At 42.4% G+C, this 22,153-nt stretch overlaps 1 protein-coding gene across 1 annotated transcript in view; it reads left to right on the top strand.

Moving 5' to 3' along the window:
* LOC119648011 (receptor-type guanylate cyclase Gyc76C-like) overlaps positions 1 to 22,153 on the top strand; it is a 405,069-nt gene that overhangs the window by 330,218 nt on the left and 52,698 nt on the right. The window contains exons 8-9 of the mRNA XM_038049411.1: positions 7,073 to 7,298; positions 7,381 to 7,552. Of these exons, the coding sequence (XP_037905339.1) occupies positions 7,073 to 7,298; positions 7,381 to 7,552 (398 nt within the window). The remainder of the gene's footprint in view (positions 1 to 7,072; positions 7,299 to 7,380; positions 7,553 to 22,153) is intronic.

Raw genomic sequence — 22,153 nt, 5'->3', positions numbered from 1 at the left:
GCATGCTCCACTTGCCACAATGTCTATTAGGATTATTCCCGCGATAACACATGCTGCTTCACCTGATATTGTACCTTCCCACCCTTAACGCCACTAAGCGGTAAGTCATGTTTACTCTCCTCCGATTACTCTTACACTTTAGTGCTTTTTCCCAAACTGGTACCCCGTATTATAGTGTGGAGCGAACCACTTCGGCCACAAGTAATCCGCGACTCCAATGTTAAGCACCAACCGGTCTACTGATACGTTGGTTTTTTGCCGCTTTCTTACAGGCATAGTCCAGGTGTCCCTTGAAATTGATTTTAACGTCAATCATCACCCCCAGGTATTTGATAACCGACTTCGAACTGATGGCATGGCTACTAAGACGAATATTAACCGTATTCCTCTTCCTACGGTTGGTAATCAAGACCGCCTCCGTGTTTTGTAGGGGAAATCCTGCAGCTTTGTCGTTCTCGCTGCCAACAGGTAGGAGGGAACTTTGGCATGCTGCAGGTTGATTTGACCAATCTTTATGTTTTTCGATATAAATTTAGTCTATTGTGTTATGGAAAACAGTTAGAAGCGTATGCAGCAGTCCACGTGTGACGGGGTTTCCCCTACACAGTACCGCCAGAGACTCGATCCCCTCATGTTTGATTTCTTTGAGAAAAGCCGCACTTGGAGGTACCGCAGTTCCCATGTCCTCTTCCATGAAAAATCTCATGTCATCCCGCAGAGCATTCGTCTGTTTTCCATTTAGCACTTTGTTTGGTTTGCGGTATCCGGTTTGCATAGATTCGATCACTCGAACTGGCATCAAGCCAGTTCCGTTCACGTCTCTGGTTTCCCTTTCTTCCGCCTGTACCGTGGAAGGTGTAGGAGAAGTTACTAGTAGGTAGGATTCGCCCTGTAGTCCCTTCACCAGTGCGAGCCCCCATACGGGGGTTCCGCCCCGGTATGCACTATCCTCCACGCGCAGCTCAATTGTGGGAGAGCATCGAAGACCATCATTGTTCTTCGCTCTCAAAATGGAGATGATGCCCTACAGTTTCCTGATATGACTGAATTTTAGTCTATCTAGGAAAAAGTGGAGCACCCTGAACTTCCCCTGAACATATTCAGACTCTTTTGGTCCAGCTCGAATACCAAGTTAAAACCCTCCACGTTTGTAAATTTGTCCTTCCTGGCATTCATGAACTTTACCTTCCAGTGTTCAAAGTCCATGTCCGGGTTCTGTTCACCCAACATGCGGATGATGTCCTCTGCCTTCGTTCGAGGGACCGGTAAACAACATCCGACATGTTCTGCATGCATGTCCTGCATAGCTCAGTGTTCACAGTAGTGAACTTGGGGCGATCGCCGGAAATCCAAGCCGGGATTGCCTCCTGAAGCCACTTTAAGGCAGCCTCGTTAGTGCATTCCAAATGGAGAAGTCCATTGCGAAAACCCTTGTTAAATCGTGGCTTCGTTCCAGACTCCAGCATTTTGTTCCACAGGTTTCCCGGAGGATGGTAAATTGCCCCTCTGACATTTTGCATCGTTGGAGGAAACTTCCACGGTAGTAGTCAGAACGGAGGCGGCAGCTTGCGCATACGTCCGCTTCCTTCCCGCCTTCGTGTTTGTATTCCTATGGGAGGGGCCAGCTTCATTGAGATCTCTCTCGCTGATTTGATCACCTCCCAGCACACCGGTAAGCCCTGGTGCGGAGCACAATATAGCGTTGACCTTAGCAGATGTGTTGGTCTTATGTTTCTTGCGCGTATTACCGCTAACAGAAGAGAGAGGTGTGAATGTAGTGAGGACTCCAAAATCCGCAACTCGGCCGCAACATGATTGCTCATGATTGCGGGTGGATTCGAAGTCTGTGACTTCATACCACTTGGAGAGTTTATATCTTTCGTTTTCATATTCATATTTTGGACACCCTTAATGTAGTAGTGAACTACTACAGGCTCCCCTACCACGACAAGGTGGTGTCCGAGGGGGAGAAAAAAAGGGGTATTAAGGGAGAAGCATTGAGAAGCATTAAAAAGTGACGGCACTTCAAATGGGGAGTATTTTGATATCATCATGGTAAAATTTAATTTTCTAGCCCCTGTGTTGTCTCTTCTTAAGGGGGGAAGGGTTGAAAATTCAAGTTTAGTGATGATATACAAAATTCCATTTTGGGGAGCCATAACTTTTTACGGGAAAGTGATCGTCAGAAGTTTTCATCGGGTTTGAAGAGGGGAACTTCCTTCTTCCATCTTCATAAGCTTCTAACCATCATCGGGGATAGGGTTGAAAATTCAACCTCAGAATTGACGCTGGAAGTTGTCTATAATTCGACAGGCAGATGGTCTGGTTCGGGTAGGAGTTCAGCTAAATCGTTGCCAGTTAGCAGTTTTGATCTGTGATTGCGACTTCATAGCAACGAAGATTCGTCAAAGTAAGTAATTACTATCAAAGGGATCGACTGTTGAAGGGATTCATTAACCAGCATTTCTCTATACTCGTATATTTATGCCTCTTATCGTGCATATCCATTGTCTACTGAAAGTTCTTTTAAAGCCAAGTTGGAAGTAATTGGGAAATAACTATGATTTATGAGAAACTATATTCTGCTTCGTTGTCTAAAAAAATAGGAAAGGAAATGGAAGCACTTTCCATTCAGGAAATTTGTCTACCATACAAATTTAAAAAAAATGAAAAGAGCCCTTTCAGCGAAAATTGGGACAATGCCACTTCCACTGATGAATCGACTTTATCCTAGACAATAGTATCCAATCGAAACCAAATATACTAGGGATGCTTCTAAGGATTTTAGGATCCCATATTTTATCTCCTGAGAATTCGACAATAGCAGAGTGATTGATTTTTTGGAAAAAGGATTATCGAAATCTATCAGTGGTACAGACTTTTCAATAAAACAACAACCGAAAAGATAAAAATCGTTTCTCCTCGAAATGAATCCTGACACAAATGTAATGAATTTGTATCAGGAAGATGGGCACCGATGAAGCTCAAAAAAAAGTTAATCATGGAGAAAGTTTCCGATGGATTGGATGATAGATACGACTCATGCTACTAATTCAGTATGTCATCTTATTACATATCTATTAGGTTGCTGCACATGAAATGGCCGATTTGGTACCAACAATTTGAAACGACTGTAAAGCTTACAAAAATTTATTTAATTAATCAAAATAGATAAGAGGTTAGATATTGTCTTCTATTTGTAGTTAAGTCTAAAATTGATACACCAGTAGCTTACTCCAAACTACAATTTTATTTTATAGTGTATATATGATATGTATTTCGGGAGCAACTTACCCCCTTCATCAGTACAAAGCTATCAATTTCAAAATAGATGCCAGTTGATTCAAAACACTTTTTCCAGCGAGATTCAACAGCATGTATGCCAGTTTCGTAGAATTCCAACTGTCAGGTGTTGATAAATTCGTCGAAGGCAACTTTGACAGTCTCTTCGTTCCTAAATTGTTTTTCCGCCAAAAAATGATCCAAATGCTTAAAAAGTGGTAATCGGTTGGCGAAATATGGTGGATGAGGCAGAGTGTCATACTGCAATGAATACTCAATTTTTGGTGCATTTCCTCGAGTTGGGCACAGTATTTCTGTGCATTTATCGTTTCTCCAGGTGCCAAGAAAGAATAGTGGATAACTCCACCTGCAGACCACCAAACAGTCACCATTCCCTTCTTCGGATGGAGGCTCGGTTTCGGCATATGCTTCGGTGGCTCATCAGTATAACATCGTATAACATCCACTTTTCATTACATGTCATTATTCTGTGCAAAAAGGGATCGCTTCTGCTGCGGGAGAGTAAAGAACTGCAAATTTCCATTCGAAGCGCCATGTTTTGCTCCGTAAGGGTTTCCACAAGCCATTTGTCGAGCTTTTTCACCATTCCAAGTTATTGCAATTGCCGGGAAACTGTCGAATAGTGTACGTCCAGTTTCTCTGCAATGTCTCTCACAGACTGACGTGTATCGGATTCGACTAGCAAACGCAACTCGTCGTTGTCAATCGATGGTCCTGGATGTCCATGTGGCTCACTTTGAAACTTTACGTCGCCTGACCGACATTTTTCGAACCATCACCATGTGGTTTGTTCACTTGCCGTATCAGCTCTGAATGCGATGTTTATGTTTCTTGCCGCCTCCGCTGCTTTATGACCGAGTTTGAGTTCATACAGAAAAAATATATGTTCTTGGCCCTTTTCTATCCTTTTTAAGGTTTTGTGTAAACCTTTTACACAAAACCTTATTAAAATCGGTTTACTGTCTGTCTGTCTGTCTTTTTTTTAATTTTTTTCGTCGTTGGAGGCATTGCAGGCTCCTGCCAAGCAGTTATGTGAGACTTCTACTCACTAAAACCACCTTCTTCTCATTCCACTCTCCCCACGGAACTCCTATAAAGTATTGCGTCGCGGGGCTGAATCAGCTTTTAACTGCGGCTCATTATGGTTCTTTCCCTTCCTTGTTTTCGTCGTAGTTCTTCCTGCCTAAGCTGTTTGTGAATAGCCTGCAGTTCCCTTACAACCTGGTTCCAGGCATCCGTTGACTCCAGCATGAACTCCACAATGCTTTCGGGTGTTAAACGCCTGTCTTCGACCACTTCCATTCTTGTTCGGTGCGCGGTGAACCTGGGGCAATCAAATATGACATGCGCCGCATTCTCAGCCACGTTACCACATCTTGGGCAGCGTCATGATTCGTCGTAACCTAATCGATGTAAATAAGCACGATAACCTCCATGTCCACTTAAGAATTGTGTTAACTCGTAGCTTAATTCCCCATGGTTTCGTTCAAACCATCTTCGAATATCCGGAATGATGCGGTCTGTCCAACGTCCCATTGCTTTTGCCACCCTTCGATAGATTCCCACTGTGCGAGCTGCCGTCGAAATGCGCTAGACTCTTCGCCAAAATGTCTATGGGGAGCATCCCTGCTAGTACATATGCTGCTTCTCCTACTGTTGTCCTATACGCACTGCATACCCGAAGTGCACTTAGCCAACACGCCATTCCCAACTTTCGGCAGTTCACTTTGTTATTCAGAATAGTTGCCCAAACTGGAGCTGCGTAGAGTAGCATGGAGCTGACTACCCTAGAAAGCAGAAGACGTCGACTTTGTCTTGGCCCACCAATGTAGTACCCTCGAGATCTTTGCAGCGATGGAAGTTGCGGCATACTCAGTGTGTCTTTCGAAGTTGAGTCTTCTGTCAATAATTACTCCCAAGTATTTGAGCGATGGTAGCCAGTAAATTGTTTTTTCGCCAACTTTGATTTTCACAGTTGTGTTCTTGGATGGAATTGATCTCCCATATCGCTTCATTTGCATAGATCTCGATCTGGTCTTGGTGTTTTGCAACCACTGTTAGTCCGATATCATCGGCGAAGCCAATAGTTGTCACGTTGTCCGGTAGGGGTAGCGTCAACACATACATAACTAACCACAGCAAGGAACCCTGTGGCACTCCGCAAGTTGTCGGGAATATGTTTAGCCCATCGTCCGAGTTGCAGTAAAGTCTTCTCCCAAGGAGAAACTCAACCCCAATGCGTACAATATACTTCGGGGCCTGTATCTTGTCGAGTGCCTCGATGATTTTTTTCTATTTTGCACTATTGAACGCATTTTTTACTTTGAGGGTTATTACTGCGCAGCATTTTCCTTCTTCGATTGCAGCCTGAGCCAAGCCAGTCAGCGAAATCCGAATTGTTTGTCAGAAAGCCTCCTTCCTTTTCCGCAACAGCGAGCAGTCTGTTATATATTACTCGTTCAAATAGTTTGCCAATGGTATTGACCAGACATATCGGTCTATATGAGTAGGGGTCACCCAATGGTTTACCTACCTTCGGAATGAGTATTGGCTTTTGTAGCTTCCATTGCTCGGGGAATTCTTCTTCCCTAAGATATGCCGTGAAAACTTGGTCAAACATACCTGGCGCTGTCCTGGCGGCTACTTTCAGGGCAATATTAGGGATTCCATCCGGTCCTGGAGTCTTTTTTTCGGTCAATCTTTTTGCTGCGTCTAGAACCTCCTCACTTACCACTATCGGAACTTCATCCGAATTTAAATGTACTTCAGGAAAACTTGTACAATTCACATCTACTGGGAATAGAGTGTTCACTATATTCTGCAACAACTCTGGACAAGTAATCGGTGGGGAGCGCTGCCCTTTTAGTGATGACATCACCGACCTATATGCACCACCCCATAGGTCAGAGTCAGCTTCAGTACACATCCGCTTGAAATGTTCGGATTTGCTCTTTGCGATAGCTACTTGCAATTTTTTTCTCGCATTTTTATATTCCACGTGTAGCTCCTCGAACTCAGGTTGGTTTCTTCTGCGCTGGGAGCGTCTTCTAGCTTTGAGGCACCTTTCCGGCATTCCTCAATTTCGGAATTTCACCAAAATTGGGATTTCATCTTCGGAAAGTGCTACGTCGAGGCATAGCAGCATCGCATGCCCGCTGCAATTTTACCTCCTTGAACATTTCTGCGTCGAAATTCTTTGTTACCCAGCTCATCGTTATTCGTTTTAATGGCTTCATATTATTCCTTTGCGAGGATAGCCTGATGATCGCTGTGTGTGAAAGTGATCATTTCTTTAAGGGGGCGATTCTCAGAAACTACCAAACCAAAAAATTTGAAAAAATCCGAAGGCTGCCAGCTAATAATACTATATTACTATATTTTTTTATAATTGAAGCGTCCAGCTTCCGGTTTCCCGACGTGTTTCCTTTTTATTTACTGTTATCATAACGATGGTCAAAACTGAAATGACTCCTTGATTAAATGTAGGAATATTTATACGTCATTATCCAACACCAACAGCGCCAACTGGTGGTGGTTTGATACAGCAAAATCGCAACTAACTTCACTTGATTGCCAAATCGGCCATTTCATGTGCAACAACCTAATGTTAACAATTGTAATGGACAAGACAAGAATGCGGTTCAAAATACTCTCGGGAATTACAAAGATAAAATCGAGGATTTTTTATAAAAGTAGAATTAAAAAAATATATCCTGCATTTTCTCCTTTACATAGATTTTTACTTTTATTTTCATTGTTTTGTCCACAGGGAAGCACAGAAATATCTATGGAAACCGGATAACTTACAAAAAATTAAATCTTGTTCGGATAAGCCAGAAATGTTCTTAAAGCGTGCCCGTAGCTTATTAGTTGTAGTCTCGACACCGCCAACGAACAATTATGAAAACTTCACTGAAAAAGTTCGTGAATATAATACGAAGGAGCCATTTAATTTCTCTTTACCAATGTTATTTTCTAATAATAATTATATTAAGGTAAGACCGTTAATATTGAAAGAGTGGAATTACTTATAGAAAGTATCTAATTGAAATTTTTCTCTATCTTTTCTTTTCACAGTTTATATCTATATACGCCGCCTACCTCTATGATTCCGTTAAACTTTACGCCTGGGCGTTAGATAAGCTACTGCACCAGGAGGAGAGACCATTAACGGATGACGTGATATATGATGTAGCTAGTAATGGAACTAGAATTATTGAAACTATTATTAAAAATCGTACTTATAAAAGTGAGTATAAATTTGAATACGCTTAAGAATTATTTATAAATTTATATCAAATGCAAATGCACAAAGTAATTAATTTGAATTGATAGATTTGGAACCCTCCGGAACGTAGCTTTCCGTTGGGACTGAAATGGAACATTTAACAAAATTAGGTTGATTGGACAATTTCTAAAGTGGCCCGGATTTTCCTCCTCATCTCAAAACATGCATTTCAACGAATATAGTAGCTTCTGAACAGTAACCAATTACGTTTGCGTCCCGTTTATCACTCCAAGGCTTGAAAGATTCCAGAGATGTTAATAATTCGTCATTGTACGAAGAACCAGACCGAGGTTGCATCCTGGAGACCCATAATTCGGTTGCCCATCCTTTAAATCATAATAATCGTTGGCGCAACAATTCAATTGGGTTTGAACCTTGAAGCATTTTAGAGCACGTCATTCAAGACCGTAACGGGACAGTAGGAGGCAGTATAGTCCTCCTTCCAAAGATGTGCAAAAACTGCTAGTTTTCAAAAGCCATACCATATCTGATGAAAACAAAGTGATTCCTCAGCACCAGATTGACTTTCGATATAATCATTCACAGGATCTTTTTTGAGATAGGGAGTGCACTGGAGGCTAAACCGTATTGCTTAGCGAACTTGGTGGACGTGCGCAAATATTTGACAAAGTGTTTTACCAAGTACTGGTTTTTAAAGTTAGAAGTTGCTTCCAGAACAGTTGCATGAAATTTTGAAATACTTTTTTGAAGCGCAAATCTCTCGATTACAACATCCTAGAGTTCTCCGAGGTAGCGTCCTAGGATCGATACTAGACTTCCTCTACACTGTGGACCTACCACCTGCTCATAACCTGACAACTTTAACTGCCATTTGCTGGTTGTATAAAAAAATCTGTAAATCTACTTAGGTGAGGCTTATTCAAACGCTTGGCGCTTGGGTACCTCCTTCTTGTTTTCGAAAAAGAAGCAAGTTGGACCAAATCGCCATAGACACTTTTTTCACTCGGTCACTTAGAAAAAGGATTTTTCTGAACCGATTACGGATTCGTGACGAAGAATGGGTTCTGTAAAAACGAAATGGCAGATCCAATGACCAAATAATCGAAAAAGATCCTACTATTCGGTTTGTTGGGATTGTCAAGGTGTAATATTTTTTGAGTTACTTGTTGATGGCCAAAACGTTTGAATTGAAAAGTGTTGCGAATAGCTAAGCAACTTGGATGCATCAATAAACGCTCCGATATTATTTCCAAATAAAAAATTATGTCACAATTTAAGCGCCTTTAGCTGAGGCAATGTACACCAAGGGCAAGAAAATGCTTTCAAGAGAAAATGTTAAGATTATAAACCTATGTTTATCATATTTGCGCCATATCCAACGCCATACTTCTATAGCTGTCCTTGTATATAATAGACTGATTAAGCTAGTGGACTAAAACCCTCGGAGGATTTGTTAAACTCCCAGAAATTGATAATCGTCAACAACGAGGAAGAGCTTCAATTCAAAACGGAAATCGTGAAAGCTGCCGTAAAGGCCCGCTAATACGTATCTACGTGCACCTCTATAGAAGCCATCGGTGGTATGCGTTTGGGTCCTGCTGTACTGTGTAGTTTACAAATAACAGAACTTCTATTCGAAAGTAATAAGGATTCTGGGAGGGTTCTGCGCTTACATTGGATCCTGTGAGCAGATTCGAACTTGAATGAAAACCGTGAATACTCGATCAACTAGACTTACGACTTTGCCTGAGTTGTGATGATTGCCTCCTGTTCCTTGTACAAACTGCCATTTCTTTCCAAATTCAAAGCCAACCCTCATGCTGCATGTCACATTGTAACCGATCCGACCGACTTTATCGCTTATCACGGAAAATCGATCCTACTATTTATTGTAATATTTATTTTGGTTTAAGGAGAAGGAGTACACATTCGGGTATTATTCCAGAGCTACTGCTCTATTTAGGCCAGGGTAGATGTCCTTCCTCTACTTTTTATGTTTCCTGCATTTCCAGACAATCCTGGCTCTTGATCTCTTGATCTTCCACTTCAACAATAGGCAACTTCTTCGAGTATCAATATAATTTTATTTCCGATTATATTAAACTCAGTTATTTCCAAAACTCAACAAATTGTCGTATCTAACTCTGCCCACTGAATTCACTTTTAATTATACACTGGCCAGTAAATAGTCATCGCCACTTCTGCCATGTCATTATCAATATTCTTATCAGCACCCAGTATTTTTCCTCTTTATTGTGGCTGTCTTAAAAACTCCTGCAAATCGTGTCCTTTCGGCTTCATGCTTTCCTATACAGTATCTGACTTGTCTTTAACTTGAGTAGTCGTACTGCCTATTCGATCTACTCAGACGAATGTCAAGCAAGAACTGCACATCCATAATGGCTGAAATTATTGGGTTCTTACTTTGTGCACGCGTGGTACCATTTTTATATTCAGGTTGGAAACTATTCAGATAACTTATGGAAGTCATTCAGACGATCCCACCTACGTAAAAGATATAGGGACTGTGGTGGTGCTAGCCGGTGATAGCCTAATGGAAGAATGTTGTACTTCTACATGGTTTGAACCAAACTACGTGAAATTTCCAGGGCATCCAGGAAAGCCGTGAAGGATTAGGGTACAATATCTGTAGTTGACAATATTATGGGAACTACAAGCACCCTCTCGAGACGCCAAATTTCCTGATTTCCCGAGCCTTCACTAGGTTCACCTTCTTCTCCGAATATCACGGCTAAACATGTCCACTATTCGCAGCACACATCTAAGGTCGTCATCAGTCCCAGCGTACAACTTGGTATCATCTAACTTCATAAAGTGTGTCAGCTCGCACTTAGCAAGTAGGCCATATTTTATCGCAAAACCATGCCCACTAGCATCATTTAATATCCATGAAGGGGGGTTCAGTGCCATGTAAAACCAAAGGGCACCCAACGAATCCAGATATGGACAGGCTCTGAGGTATTAGCACCTTCAGATGAATGCACTGATAAGGTGCTATGTCACCCTTCCATGACTGTGGCCAAAAATTTTATTAGTTTGGCGTCAATGCGATACAGACGTGGGACATGATTAGTCAGGTATGCAGTACGCTGTCGAAAGCCTTGGCATAATCGATATAGCATAGCAACTAAAAAGTTTTCTTTCAGCCTCTAGTTGCTTGTCCTACAATTACCGAGTCGACAGTGTGTTGCTCTTTGCAATCCTTTGACCCGACTTGACAGCCCTTCTGCTCCTCGGACAGAATGTTGTTGGTCTCGAGGTGCGCATTAACCCTTTCACTAATATAAATTTTACCAATTTGTGGACCGTGTACTTTTTAGGGATAAGGGTGAGCAAGGGTGAAAATTCCTCCGGCCGACTAATGACCTGATCTATGCTATGTGCCGACCACCAGTAAATTTATTATACCAGAACTTCTACACCCGATCCAGACCAGGCCTCCTCTAGTTCTTCGAACTGTTTATGGCCCGTCGAACTTGCTCTTCGGTAATATCCGCAAATTTCATGCCCGGCAATATTGTGCCTTAGTGGATCCCGCCGATGTTGCAGACTAATTTTCCATGGTGGATCCCTTCGATCACTCAAACCAATCACACGAAAACGAATCATCAATCGTGCAATCTGATAGGCGCAACTGCACCACAATACATAGGTGATTGTAGTTGCACCAGCGACATATTAGCACACAGTCGAAATGCAATCTCATCGTTAATTTGAGAAAAAATTCTAGACGAAGAAAAGTGGTTCGGCGAGTATTGTGGCCCGCAGTGTGGCGTAATGTTATTGATGCCGTCGCCCCTACCCCCATCGACTCTTAGTCACCAGTTTCAGCGATGACCTTAAGTCGAATACGTTCTCTGCGAATAATGAAACGGTACCGGTCTGCACCCCGCTGCACAGTCACGTACGCGTATTGCGAATGTTTGGAACGCGAGCCCAAATTACATTCTTGAAACTTTCGTTCGAGTTTTGGGTTCGGCAATGAACACACTTTCGTAACAAGTCAGGGTGGACCAGTTGTCGAAATATAGACTTTATTTAATCCATCACTGCCCTGCTCAGGTGAAAATGTTTGAATGATCATACGCAGTATTTTTATTTTGACATTTCAGAAATTTGCACCAAGATGGTTTGCATAGCCCATGAATGGGGTGTTCATTAGACGATACAGTGTTTAAAAATATTGCCCAAACTGCTTCTTTTATACTCTCAACTGTATTGTTTTCAGGTTGACGGATAGCATTACCATAAAAATTTTGAATTTTGGTAATGGTTGCATCCGTCAACCTGTTTTATCCTCCAATTGGTTTTCCATTTGGAGTTTTTTTTCCCCAACTTTGATTTGAAATTGCGAAGACGCGTCCCCATTTTGCGAATTTCGAAATCTGGCACATACGGTTTACTCTCAACAACAGAAAGAAAGCGTTTCGGGTCTCCATCACCAAGGTACTCCTTATACCGCACATCGTAGTTCTGTTGTGACCTATCAAATATCTGTTTGGCCCCAGCAACTTCCATCGCCCCACTGGAGCCAATGAAATTTGCCTGGCAGTCGGTATCATGCTCATTTTTCAGTTTGCCAGAGCAATGGCAAAACTTTGACATTACTGCAACGTCAATGACCTAAAATAAAATACAGTATAAAATTTTAACTCAAATAATTGATTTTGTGGTTCCCTTACCTTACATCAATGGAGGTCGCACTGACAACACCATTCAGGGAAGTGTGGCCTCTCTCTTGCCATGTGCCATGGAGAGCGACACTTATGTCCCTACAATTGTCGTTCATTTCCACGACTTCATTTATTGCATTCGCCATTGATCCCTTGGCCACCTCTTTGGCAGCAGAAGCCAAGATGCTGTCGTATGCAGCATGTTTGGTGATGGGAGGAGGCAGGTTCATAAGCCGCATAAAATTTTGCTTGCAGTAGGATCTTAACCGATTGCCCTGAGGGCATAGGCGAACCTGACATTCAAAGTGTCAAAGTCAGTTTGACGCCTAAAAATATATATAAACACTATAAAAAGGAAAGTCAAAGAAAAAGCGACACTTCCACAATAACATTATATAGGGTTGGGGAAAAACAAATGTCGTATTTGTGATCGGAATTTGACGCTTTATTTAACATACTTAGTATTATCCGATTTAAGTCAAATATGCGCTGTTTTGTTCGCAAACTTGTTGCCATTTAGAAGGCAACTTCATTATCCCCCCTTATAAAACCCCCCTCCTTATTTGCAAAAAACTCAGACAGCCAGTTTTCGCAAGCTTCTTTCGAGACCAACTTAGTAGCAAGAAGAGCGTTTTGCATAGACCAGAAGAGATGGTAATCACTTGGTGCCAGGTCCGGATTACACGGTTGGTGCGATAGGACATCCCATCCGAGCTCCCGTAACTTCTGACGGGTCATCAAAAATGTGTGGGGCCGAGCGCTGTTCTGGTGGAACACAACACCATTTCTATTGACCAATTCTGGCCGCTTCTGGTCAATCGCCTGCTTCAAACGATCGAGTTGCTCATAATAAGGGAACGAATTGAGGATCTGGCCATAGTTGAGCAGCTCATATTGGATGATTCCCTTCCAATCCCACCAACCACACAGCAAAACCTTCCTGGCCCTCAATCCGGGCTAGGCGATGGTTTGGGTCGTTTCGCCGCGCTTCGACCACGATATTTTTCACTTGAGGTTATCGTACGTGATCCACTTTTCATCACCAGTCACCTTCCGCTTCGAAAATGGGTCGAATTCGGTCCGTTTCAGCAGTGCATCGCAGGCGTTGATTCGGTCCAAGAGATTTTTTTGCGTCGACTCGTGTGGCACCCAAACATCCAGCTTGTTTTGGAATCAAATCTTCTGCAAATGGTTCCAAACGGTTTTATGATCTATACCCAGTTCCTGGCCAATCGAGGAAATGCTCACATTCCGGTATACTTGGATCGCTTTCTACGACGATTGGTCTACCAATACGGGGTGTACCTTCGACATCCACTACACCAGAACAAAATCGATCGAACTAAAGCTGAGCTATGCGAATCGTTGCAGTATCGGGCCCATTAATTTCACAAATTTTTTCAGCCACCTTTGTTGAATTTTTACTGTTTAGGTAGTAAAAACATAAAATGTGGCGAATTTCTTGCTTGGTGGACTCCATCTTTGACGCGCTATAACTTGAGACTGAAACGTACGATCACAACTTTGTCAAAGAGACACTTGTAGCACAGATTGTCGTCTTCAAATCGCCGTATAGTATGACCCGATGCGATAAGTATAACACAAGATATGTTTAAGTGTCGCCATCTACTGACAAAATACGGCATTTCTTTTCACCAACCCAATATTATGTGAGTTTCCACTTTCGGCTGATATTGACATTCATAGTCTTGAATTACCAAACTTGGTAAGACCATGCTCTATATTATAGCTTACATCACTGCTAAATTTCGTGGTGCTAGGATGAAATTAAGAGGGGTTTTGCAGCCAATTACCAAAAAATTATAGTAATATACTATTATTAACTTTATTTGAACAGTTATGGAAGGTATTTCGGAGCCCTGGCACCACATATAGTGGTTGATTTTTCCGTTGAGTAGTTTCTGGAAATGGCCCCCTTAAAGAAATGTTCAATTTCAACCACCCGCACTCCCCACCTTTCCAACAAATGTCAAAACTAAGATCGGCTTCGAAAAGTACTAACCGAGACCTTTAATTTGGTACCACACATGACTATATTTGATAAAAAAAAAATTTACACCCCCTCTTGCATGTATGGGGACCACCCCTTAAATTCGGCATAAAGGAATATAACTCACTGTATGCATCAGCGCAGTTACCACTTTTCTACCAAATTGGGTGTCAATGGCTATAACCGTCTCCGAGGAAAATGCGTGCGACGGACAAACAGAAAGACAGGTTTTATTTTACACAAAAGCTTAAAAAAGGGTACCATTTAGAATCATTCCTTCTACCTTAAATGCTAAATACAGATTCATGAATAAACTGACAAAATTTCAATAAATTCGGACTAGTACTTTTTGAGAAAAAGGATCAAATATACGAAGTGTTTTCCCATATGGATAAACTTGCTACCCGCTCCCCTTAATCAGATTTTGTTTTCATGTAAACTAATATAGTAGCGTCTTTTTAAACCTGCAGAATTTAATGCGGAAATAAGGGTCCCTAAGAATCCTATGTTGGTCATTATACGACAGTCATAAAAACAAATTCTTCCATTAATTTCTAATTCTAATTGGCGGAACCGGCTCAAATATATGTTTTTTCTATTATCTTACCTACTATTTTTCTGGATGTGTTAACTCTGCCAAAAACCCAATGAACTGTAAAATAACAATCTCTAGCTTATTTTTCACATTTAATTTACTGCCGTGAAATTGTGAATGTTTCCTCCGAAAGTTACTTCTTCAAACAAGTGAACCTCCTTCGCACTCCCACATGTAGAGTGTATTAGGGGAAGAAATGCCTGCGTCAATGCATCCAATTGTCATAATCCAGGCATAGCCCATATGCTCAGCATAAATTTCAACTTCAAATTCATCCAAAACAACATAAATAAAAATAATAAAATCGGAACGTAATCAATGCGTGACAATATAATAAAGAATATTCACAGTTTTGGCTGATTGGTCAGATACCTCTCCAATGGTGCAATGCTAACAGATTATGCATACAATTGGCTCCAAGTGCTAATGGACATACATATCATACATGAAATGGGTGAATATAGAAAGATGTTTTTTTCCGCAACAGTGATAGCTGCCGCCCGTATTGCTGATAATCACAATGATGAAATGAACAGGGAGAAAAGCACATAAGGTAGCGTTTGTTTCGTCAGCTGGAAGCAAACAATGCATTGTAACACTTTTTTTCCCAGCCACTGGTTTTCGTCGAGGCGTATTACAATTTGTTGCTGGGGCTTTTGATTGATGAGTTTTGTTGCTAATGTATTTTGCAATTATGGAAATTCTGAGATAAATTTAGGTAAATCGATTCACTGTATTTCTTGTGCTTTTTATAGAATTTCTGTGCGGATGAGAATATTGCGGCGCTGATAAAAAGACCAGGACGAATAGGGATTCAACACAGTTTGAGGGAAAAACTTTTATTTCGCGCTAAAGGAACTCATATCTACTCCCACCACTGAGTTATACAAGAATTCCTGAATGTTATTCTTCTTATGGCTTTCCCCGAACGCTAAATTCTGGAGAACACCTGATCCGAATGTTTGAAGAACACACAACTACATTGTTACATTGTTCACCTACCTTTGCTTAGAAATAGAAACATTTTCTCTTCAAAGACGAGAATGATTAAGAAAGATATCCATGCATACAAAAAGATGCAGAATGACATGCACATGCGAAAACCTCTCTCTTTCGCTTTCTACTTTATCTCTAAAGATACACGAGATTTATATTTTGTATCTCCTTTGTATGTAGTATCAGATAAAATATTGTTCCATCGTAACTATTGCAACATTCCCGTGCAATAGCTTCAACTCCACTCTAGCGATGATATGAAACTCTAGTTATTCATCGTGCTTTTCTTTGAAATAGGACTCAAAGGATTTAAAATCACAACAGTATATTCCAGTGATAGCAATGCGTCCCATATTTCATCCATACAAAAAATGTTTCACAATTTTCAACACTCCAAAATTTGAGGAAAATATTTTCGAAGGTTCGCTGAAAATTTGTGGATGTTTAACTTCACTTCAGCTTGCGATTTATTTTCCTCCGTAAAAACTAACAATGAAGCTAGGATACCGGAATTTTTTTCTTCGCGATTCCACTCCCAGACCAAAGCGGAGCAGAAATTTTATTAATGAATTGCCCTGAATTCATCTGCCCGATTTTCATAGAAGCGATTCGTGTATATCTTTATTTCAGTTGGTATGAATGTATCTCTTTGCGCGGAAAAATATTGTATTAATCCCAACGAAATTTTTCCAACTATTAACCAAATGGAGAGCGGGTTGAAGGCAGTATTTATCGGTTCACGCCATAGCATCTCTTTACCAAGGTGATTTACTAGGTACATTCTCGCTTGCCATAAGGACCAAATGTTTTTCAAGTGTAAATTTCTACAAGAGCCGGACTACGTCAGACTGTCATCGAACAGGACTCTGCGAGCAATACCGGAAGTTGCAAAGATGACAGCTTTTTGCATTTGTATGTATAGTTCCAGAGTCTTTAGAGCTAGCTTTCTAGATCTTGCAAGTAATACCATTTGGTTCTTTTTGCACTTTATTATATCTATTTTTATAAAAATAAAATATAAAAAAGTTTTATAAAAATATAGGATTTTCAAAGCCTCTTCCGCGAGAGACCCCCGAGACTGTGGATTAATTCTTAAGGCTTGTACGAATAGCTTACCCTCCATGGATCCATATCACTGGATTTATTTCCTACAATTTGGCAGGGCCTAAGAAATATGGCCAAAGGAGATGTGCTACCCTGTTGGTAGAGTTGCCGAATTAAGGGATTTAGGTGGTCTTCCGTCTTCTCGAAGAACGTTTTCTCGAAGTGTTTTTACCTATATGTGTGTTTGATGGGGGAGAATCAAAGCGTCTGAGCATTCCGAACCTCGTGATCCATGGGACTCAATTCCCCCGTTAGTGGATGTGATGCTACCTGCTGCAGTTGGAGTACATAATCACCAGAAATTTGATGCCTGATGCTTCTATAGGTAGGGCATACAAATAGAAAATGTCCCATGGATCTTGCTTCCTCATTACAGGATGGACACCCATCACTTTGAAGAATCCCCATGCACAGCCAGTGAATTATTACCAGTCAGAGTGCCTACCAAACTCCTGCTAGTCTTCTTGTTTTTCAACAAGATAAACTACGTTTGTTTAGTTCTGTCAGGAAAAGTTTGGTGTATTTAGCAGCAATTAGGCTCTGTCACCTATCATTATGGGAAGCTCGTTCCCAGTTTTTGATAGCAGCATTAGCCAATTGCTGATTCCGGTCCGGGCGTGGGGGAAATTGCTAAAGCATCCGAGATTTCATTTCCCTCTTCACCACAATGACCGGTATCTAGAGTAGTTCCACCGTAGTGAATTTAGCAACAGGGTTGAAACCGTTTCTACATTCCTGAACGGTTTTTGAGGTGACCGAAAGACTGCTCAACACCTTCAATGCAGCTCAACTGTCGCTACAGATCGCGATGTCCCTGCCGTTCAATCGCTCGTCAATCATCCAGCTTGCTGTCCTTAGGGCATACACTTCGGCCTGAAAGACCATTGCATACTATCCCCAAGGGAAAGGCCCACTTCGAGGGCATTTAAAAAACTGGATTCAGTTCTTACAATAATTCTTCCATTGGTCTGTGTCCCCACACTTCTCCAGAGATCTAATCGGATTAGTATATGAGCTGCTCTCATTGCAATGCTCTCAATAAATAAATCTAAGGGCTGCAAATTGAGTAATACATTCTGAGCTGCGCCGGATGTGGTGTTCATGGCACCGGTAATACCAAGACACACAATTCTTTGCAGTGTGGTTAGGTTTACAGCTTCACCTTAATCCACCATAATACAGCAACATACATGCATATCACTACCTGAGCTGAGAGAGTTCATTTTATCTCTACCTCTAAATGTTTCTTCCAAAGAAGCTTCTTGTCTAGAATAACTCCCAGATATTTCATTTCTGCGGAGAGTTGAAGGGTTATCCTCCTCATCCCTGGAAGGCAAAAACCATTCAGTTTTCTCTTTTTTGTAAATAATACCATTGTGTTTCATTTAGATCCACGAGTTTGCTCACTCTATCGCAAACTGCCGTATTCTCTCGACCTTAGACTGAGTCGAGGCATATCATCAGATTCCTGTAGCTCCTGAAGACATTCTGAAAATAGCAATATGCACATCTTTCGGACTTTTCGAGTTCACTAGGATGACTTTCGGACTGTGCAACACAGCGCAAACCTTTCAAAGATTCATCCGCTCTGTCCTGCGAAATCTTAACTTCTGTTTCGTATATTTGGATGATGTTCTGGTCTTCCTCTAAGTTCCTCCTCCTGTAAGCATTTAGAACACCTCGAGTGCATTTTTCAACGTCTCCTTCAGGTCAGTCTAGTTTTTAAGGTTGAGAAATGCAAATTCTTACAATTGCTGGTGAGATTCCTCGGCCAATTGATTACCTTTGAAGGACCCAGTCAAAGTGCAAGCGATTTGGAGCTTCTCGTTTCTAAAACTGTTAAGGATCTGAGAATTTTCTTCGGCATATTAAACTTCTATCGTCGTTTCTTGTGCAAGGCCGCTCACCATCAATCGATCCTTAACGCCTTCTTGTGTAGGCCGAAAACCAAAGACTGCCGTCTGATTGTGTGGTTTCCAGAGGCTGTACAGGCATTTGAGGCCGCAAAACAATAGCTGGTGTATTCTACACTTCTGGCGTTTCCTCAGCAAGATGCACTTCTATCCGTATGCGTCGATGCCTCAGATATTGCCGTAAGTGCTGCTCTTCCCCAAAATGTGAACCAAATCTGGCAGCTATTGAGCTTCTTCTCCAAACCACTCAATCCCGCTCAACGGAACTACAGCAATTAAATACTTCCGGTATTATCTTGAAGGTAGGCCGTTCACATTGTTCATGGACCATAGGTCACTCACTTTTTCTCTGCAACAAAAGCCCGACAAAGCGTCCCCTCAGCAATCGCTCGGATGGACGGATCCTGGTCGGGGGTGACTTAAATACCAGGCCACTTGAATGGGGCATATCTCACCTACACTCCAGAGGGAATTCTCAAAATGGCGGCGAGAACAGGACTGGTAGTTTTAAACACCAGATCCACCCCAACGTTTCGGCGCCCAGGCTGCGAGGAATGCATACATCCATCGAATACATTTTGGTCGCAAGCCCTGCCACTCGTTCTTCTTGGCCTCCGAAAAGCCAATCGCGAAGAATTTGCTTGCAAAGGAGCTCAATGTCGCTGAGTTCTCTGCATATGTGGCGATTAATGTATTTCCAGTTCGCTTTACTGAAATCAGGTACTGAGCGAGGATGGTTTTTTTTACCCTTACTGGCAGTTTGCAGTCGAGAATGACTACGTGATAATCACTGAGTCCAGAGGTGGTTTCTAGGATCGGAAAGGTGTTTGGATTTGGGACGATGGTGATGTTGGATGTGATGAAGAAGTGATAGTTGGAACGAAAGAAGGTTGGTAGTGCGGGGCTAAAGCGTGATATATTCCGTGCTGAGGATGGTGGAGTGAGTGGAGTTGGTGACCATTGAAGTTCGGGTTTCGGTCGAGCCATGAAGGGTGTTTCGCGTTCAAGTCTCCGCCTACGACGAGAGCCCAGGCTTTGGCGACTTCGCGGGGTTGGCTTGAGTAGTAGGAAAGAAGGTCAGACAGATCAGAGGGATCGAGGACTTGGTGTGAGCAGTAGATCGCTGTGATGTATACCGTAGTAGATTCGGTATTGATCGAGATCGAGGGTGACTTCAATCGATTTGAAGTAGCCCACGGGGGGGGGGGGGGGGGGGGGGGGGAAGTGCTGTGTCGATAGAAATTTATCGGCCGTGAGTATAGCGATTCCGCCCGCGATAGTCTTGCCGAGCTGAAGCTGTTGAAAGCGATCTGTTCTGAACAGATTGAAATTGGGGAACGATGGTTTGTAACGTTAGTTGAGTTTTGTCTCGCATAGGAGTACAACCTGAGGTTTGTGCTCCTTCAAGAATAACTCAAATTTGTGCTCTGCCGACGATGGAGTTGATGTTTAACTCAATAAACCTAACGTCCGCGGTTGAGGGGTGCGTGTGCGTCTCTGCGTTGCGCTGGGACACGACCAGAGTGAACGTAGGGACTATAGAAACTATAGTTTGCCAGGTGTTCGTTTGAGCCGCAGTTTACGCACTTGGGATTCTCCTCTGTAGTTCTGGGGCAGGCCGCTGATGGATGGACTTGGTCACAAGTTGCAGTTTAGGGCAGCGTGCCCGATTCTTCGGCAGTTCTTACACTGCAGTAATTGTTTGTTTCGGATTTCTTCGAAACGGACAATTGTTCGTTGGATGACTCGGATTTTTTTAAGCTGCTCTTCAGAGAAGGTAGCACCGAATGTGATGAGCCAAAGATAGAGCGTGCGGTTTTCGATCTTGGCTCGGGTGGTTTGATTCGGTTTGACAGACAAGAAGTTATGGACGCCGTTTTTGTGCAGGTCGTCCATAATTTCTTGGGGGGAAAAGGTGCGGTCAAGGCCTCGGATAATGAGGCTGGTCGTTTTCTCGCTGGGGAGTGTATAAATATAAAACTTGGTCTTGCTCTCGGCCAGAAGTTTTTTTCGTAGAGTTAAATTCTTCTTTAGTTTTAACGAGGATTTGGTCGGCTTTAGGGCCGGATTTCTTGATTAAGAAATTGTGGGGATTTTTGGAGCGTTTTTTTTTTTGTAAACGAGAAGTCACTGGGGGGGCCTATTATCCCAAGTGGGGGGATTTTGCTAACCTTAGCTTTGGTTCTTCTTTAGTTTTAACGAGGATTTGGTCGGCTTTAGGGCCGGATTTCTTGATTAAGAAATTGTGGGGATTTTTGGAGCGTTTTTTTTTTGTAAACGAGAAGTCACTGGGGGGGGCCTATTATCCCAAGTGGGGGGATTTTGCTAACCTTAGCTTTGGTGGTGGTTGCTGCGCTGTTGGTGTATGGGGTGGTATTGCGGCTGGCTGTTGTTGGGCGGACTGCGCTGCTGCTGGATGGGGCGGTTTTGATGTTTGTTGGCATCGGGTGGGCTGCGTTGATGGATGAGTTCGGGGTGGTTGCATTTTTCTGGGTAGGAGTTCCAGATAGGGTTACGTTGGGAGTTCTCGCTGCTCTCAGCGAGTTGATCTGCTGCTGCAGATCACGGATGATGGTGTGGAAGGACTCCACTTCCATTTCTTTCGCGCGGAGTTTGTACGCGCGCTTCTCTTTCTTAACATGGACGAAGTCCTGGATCTCGATCGTTGACGAGCGTCGGCGCGTGACGAGTCTTCATCGGATGGCACGGTGGACTCCAGCTCCATGTCATCTTTCAGGGCTTCGTTGGACGAGGCTTGTCTTGCGGCGTTTGGAGCCGCTGGGCGCTTCGGTCATTCTGTTGCTTTTAGGTTTTATTGCTAAAAGTTGATGTCTGGAAAGAGAAATTATTAAAAGCTGCGGTCGTTAAGAGTATAATTCTTAGTTCAGCTTTTAGCTAGGGTTTTTTCCGATGTTTGGATCTTTGTTGATTAGGACTGGAGTTTGGTCGTGGCCGACTTCCTCCAGTGTCCGTCTCCAACTGACTACGACTGTGAACTGTGACCTGGAAGCCACCCCAATTTCATGATGCCCGAAGCGCATGAATCCTTTTCTATAATACCAATATTATTCTTCTATACCAATATTAATGCGATTGCGTTCACACTACTAGCTTTCCTTTCCTCCCCTTTTGCCAGTAAAGGCGAAAAATAATATAGGGACCTGCAAAATTTAGCCTTTAGTCCCCTCCTGCAGTCCTTTGGTGTTTTCTAGAAGATTTATGCAACAGTTTTACGGACAAACCGACCGTTGTATGGTTTCCAGTTTCTCCTAGCCTCTAAGTGCAGAT

The sequence above is a fragment of the Hermetia illucens genome, chromosome 2 (assembly GCF_905115235.1).
Source record: "Hermetia illucens chromosome 2, iHerIll2.2.curated.20191125, whole genome shotgun sequence".
Classification (NCBI taxonomy): domain Eukaryota; kingdom Metazoa; phylum Arthropoda; class Insecta; order Diptera; family Stratiomyidae; genus Hermetia; species Hermetia illucens.
The sequence above is the reverse complement of the archived record's forward strand: the minus strand, read 5'-3'. Positions and strand labels throughout refer to the sequence as shown.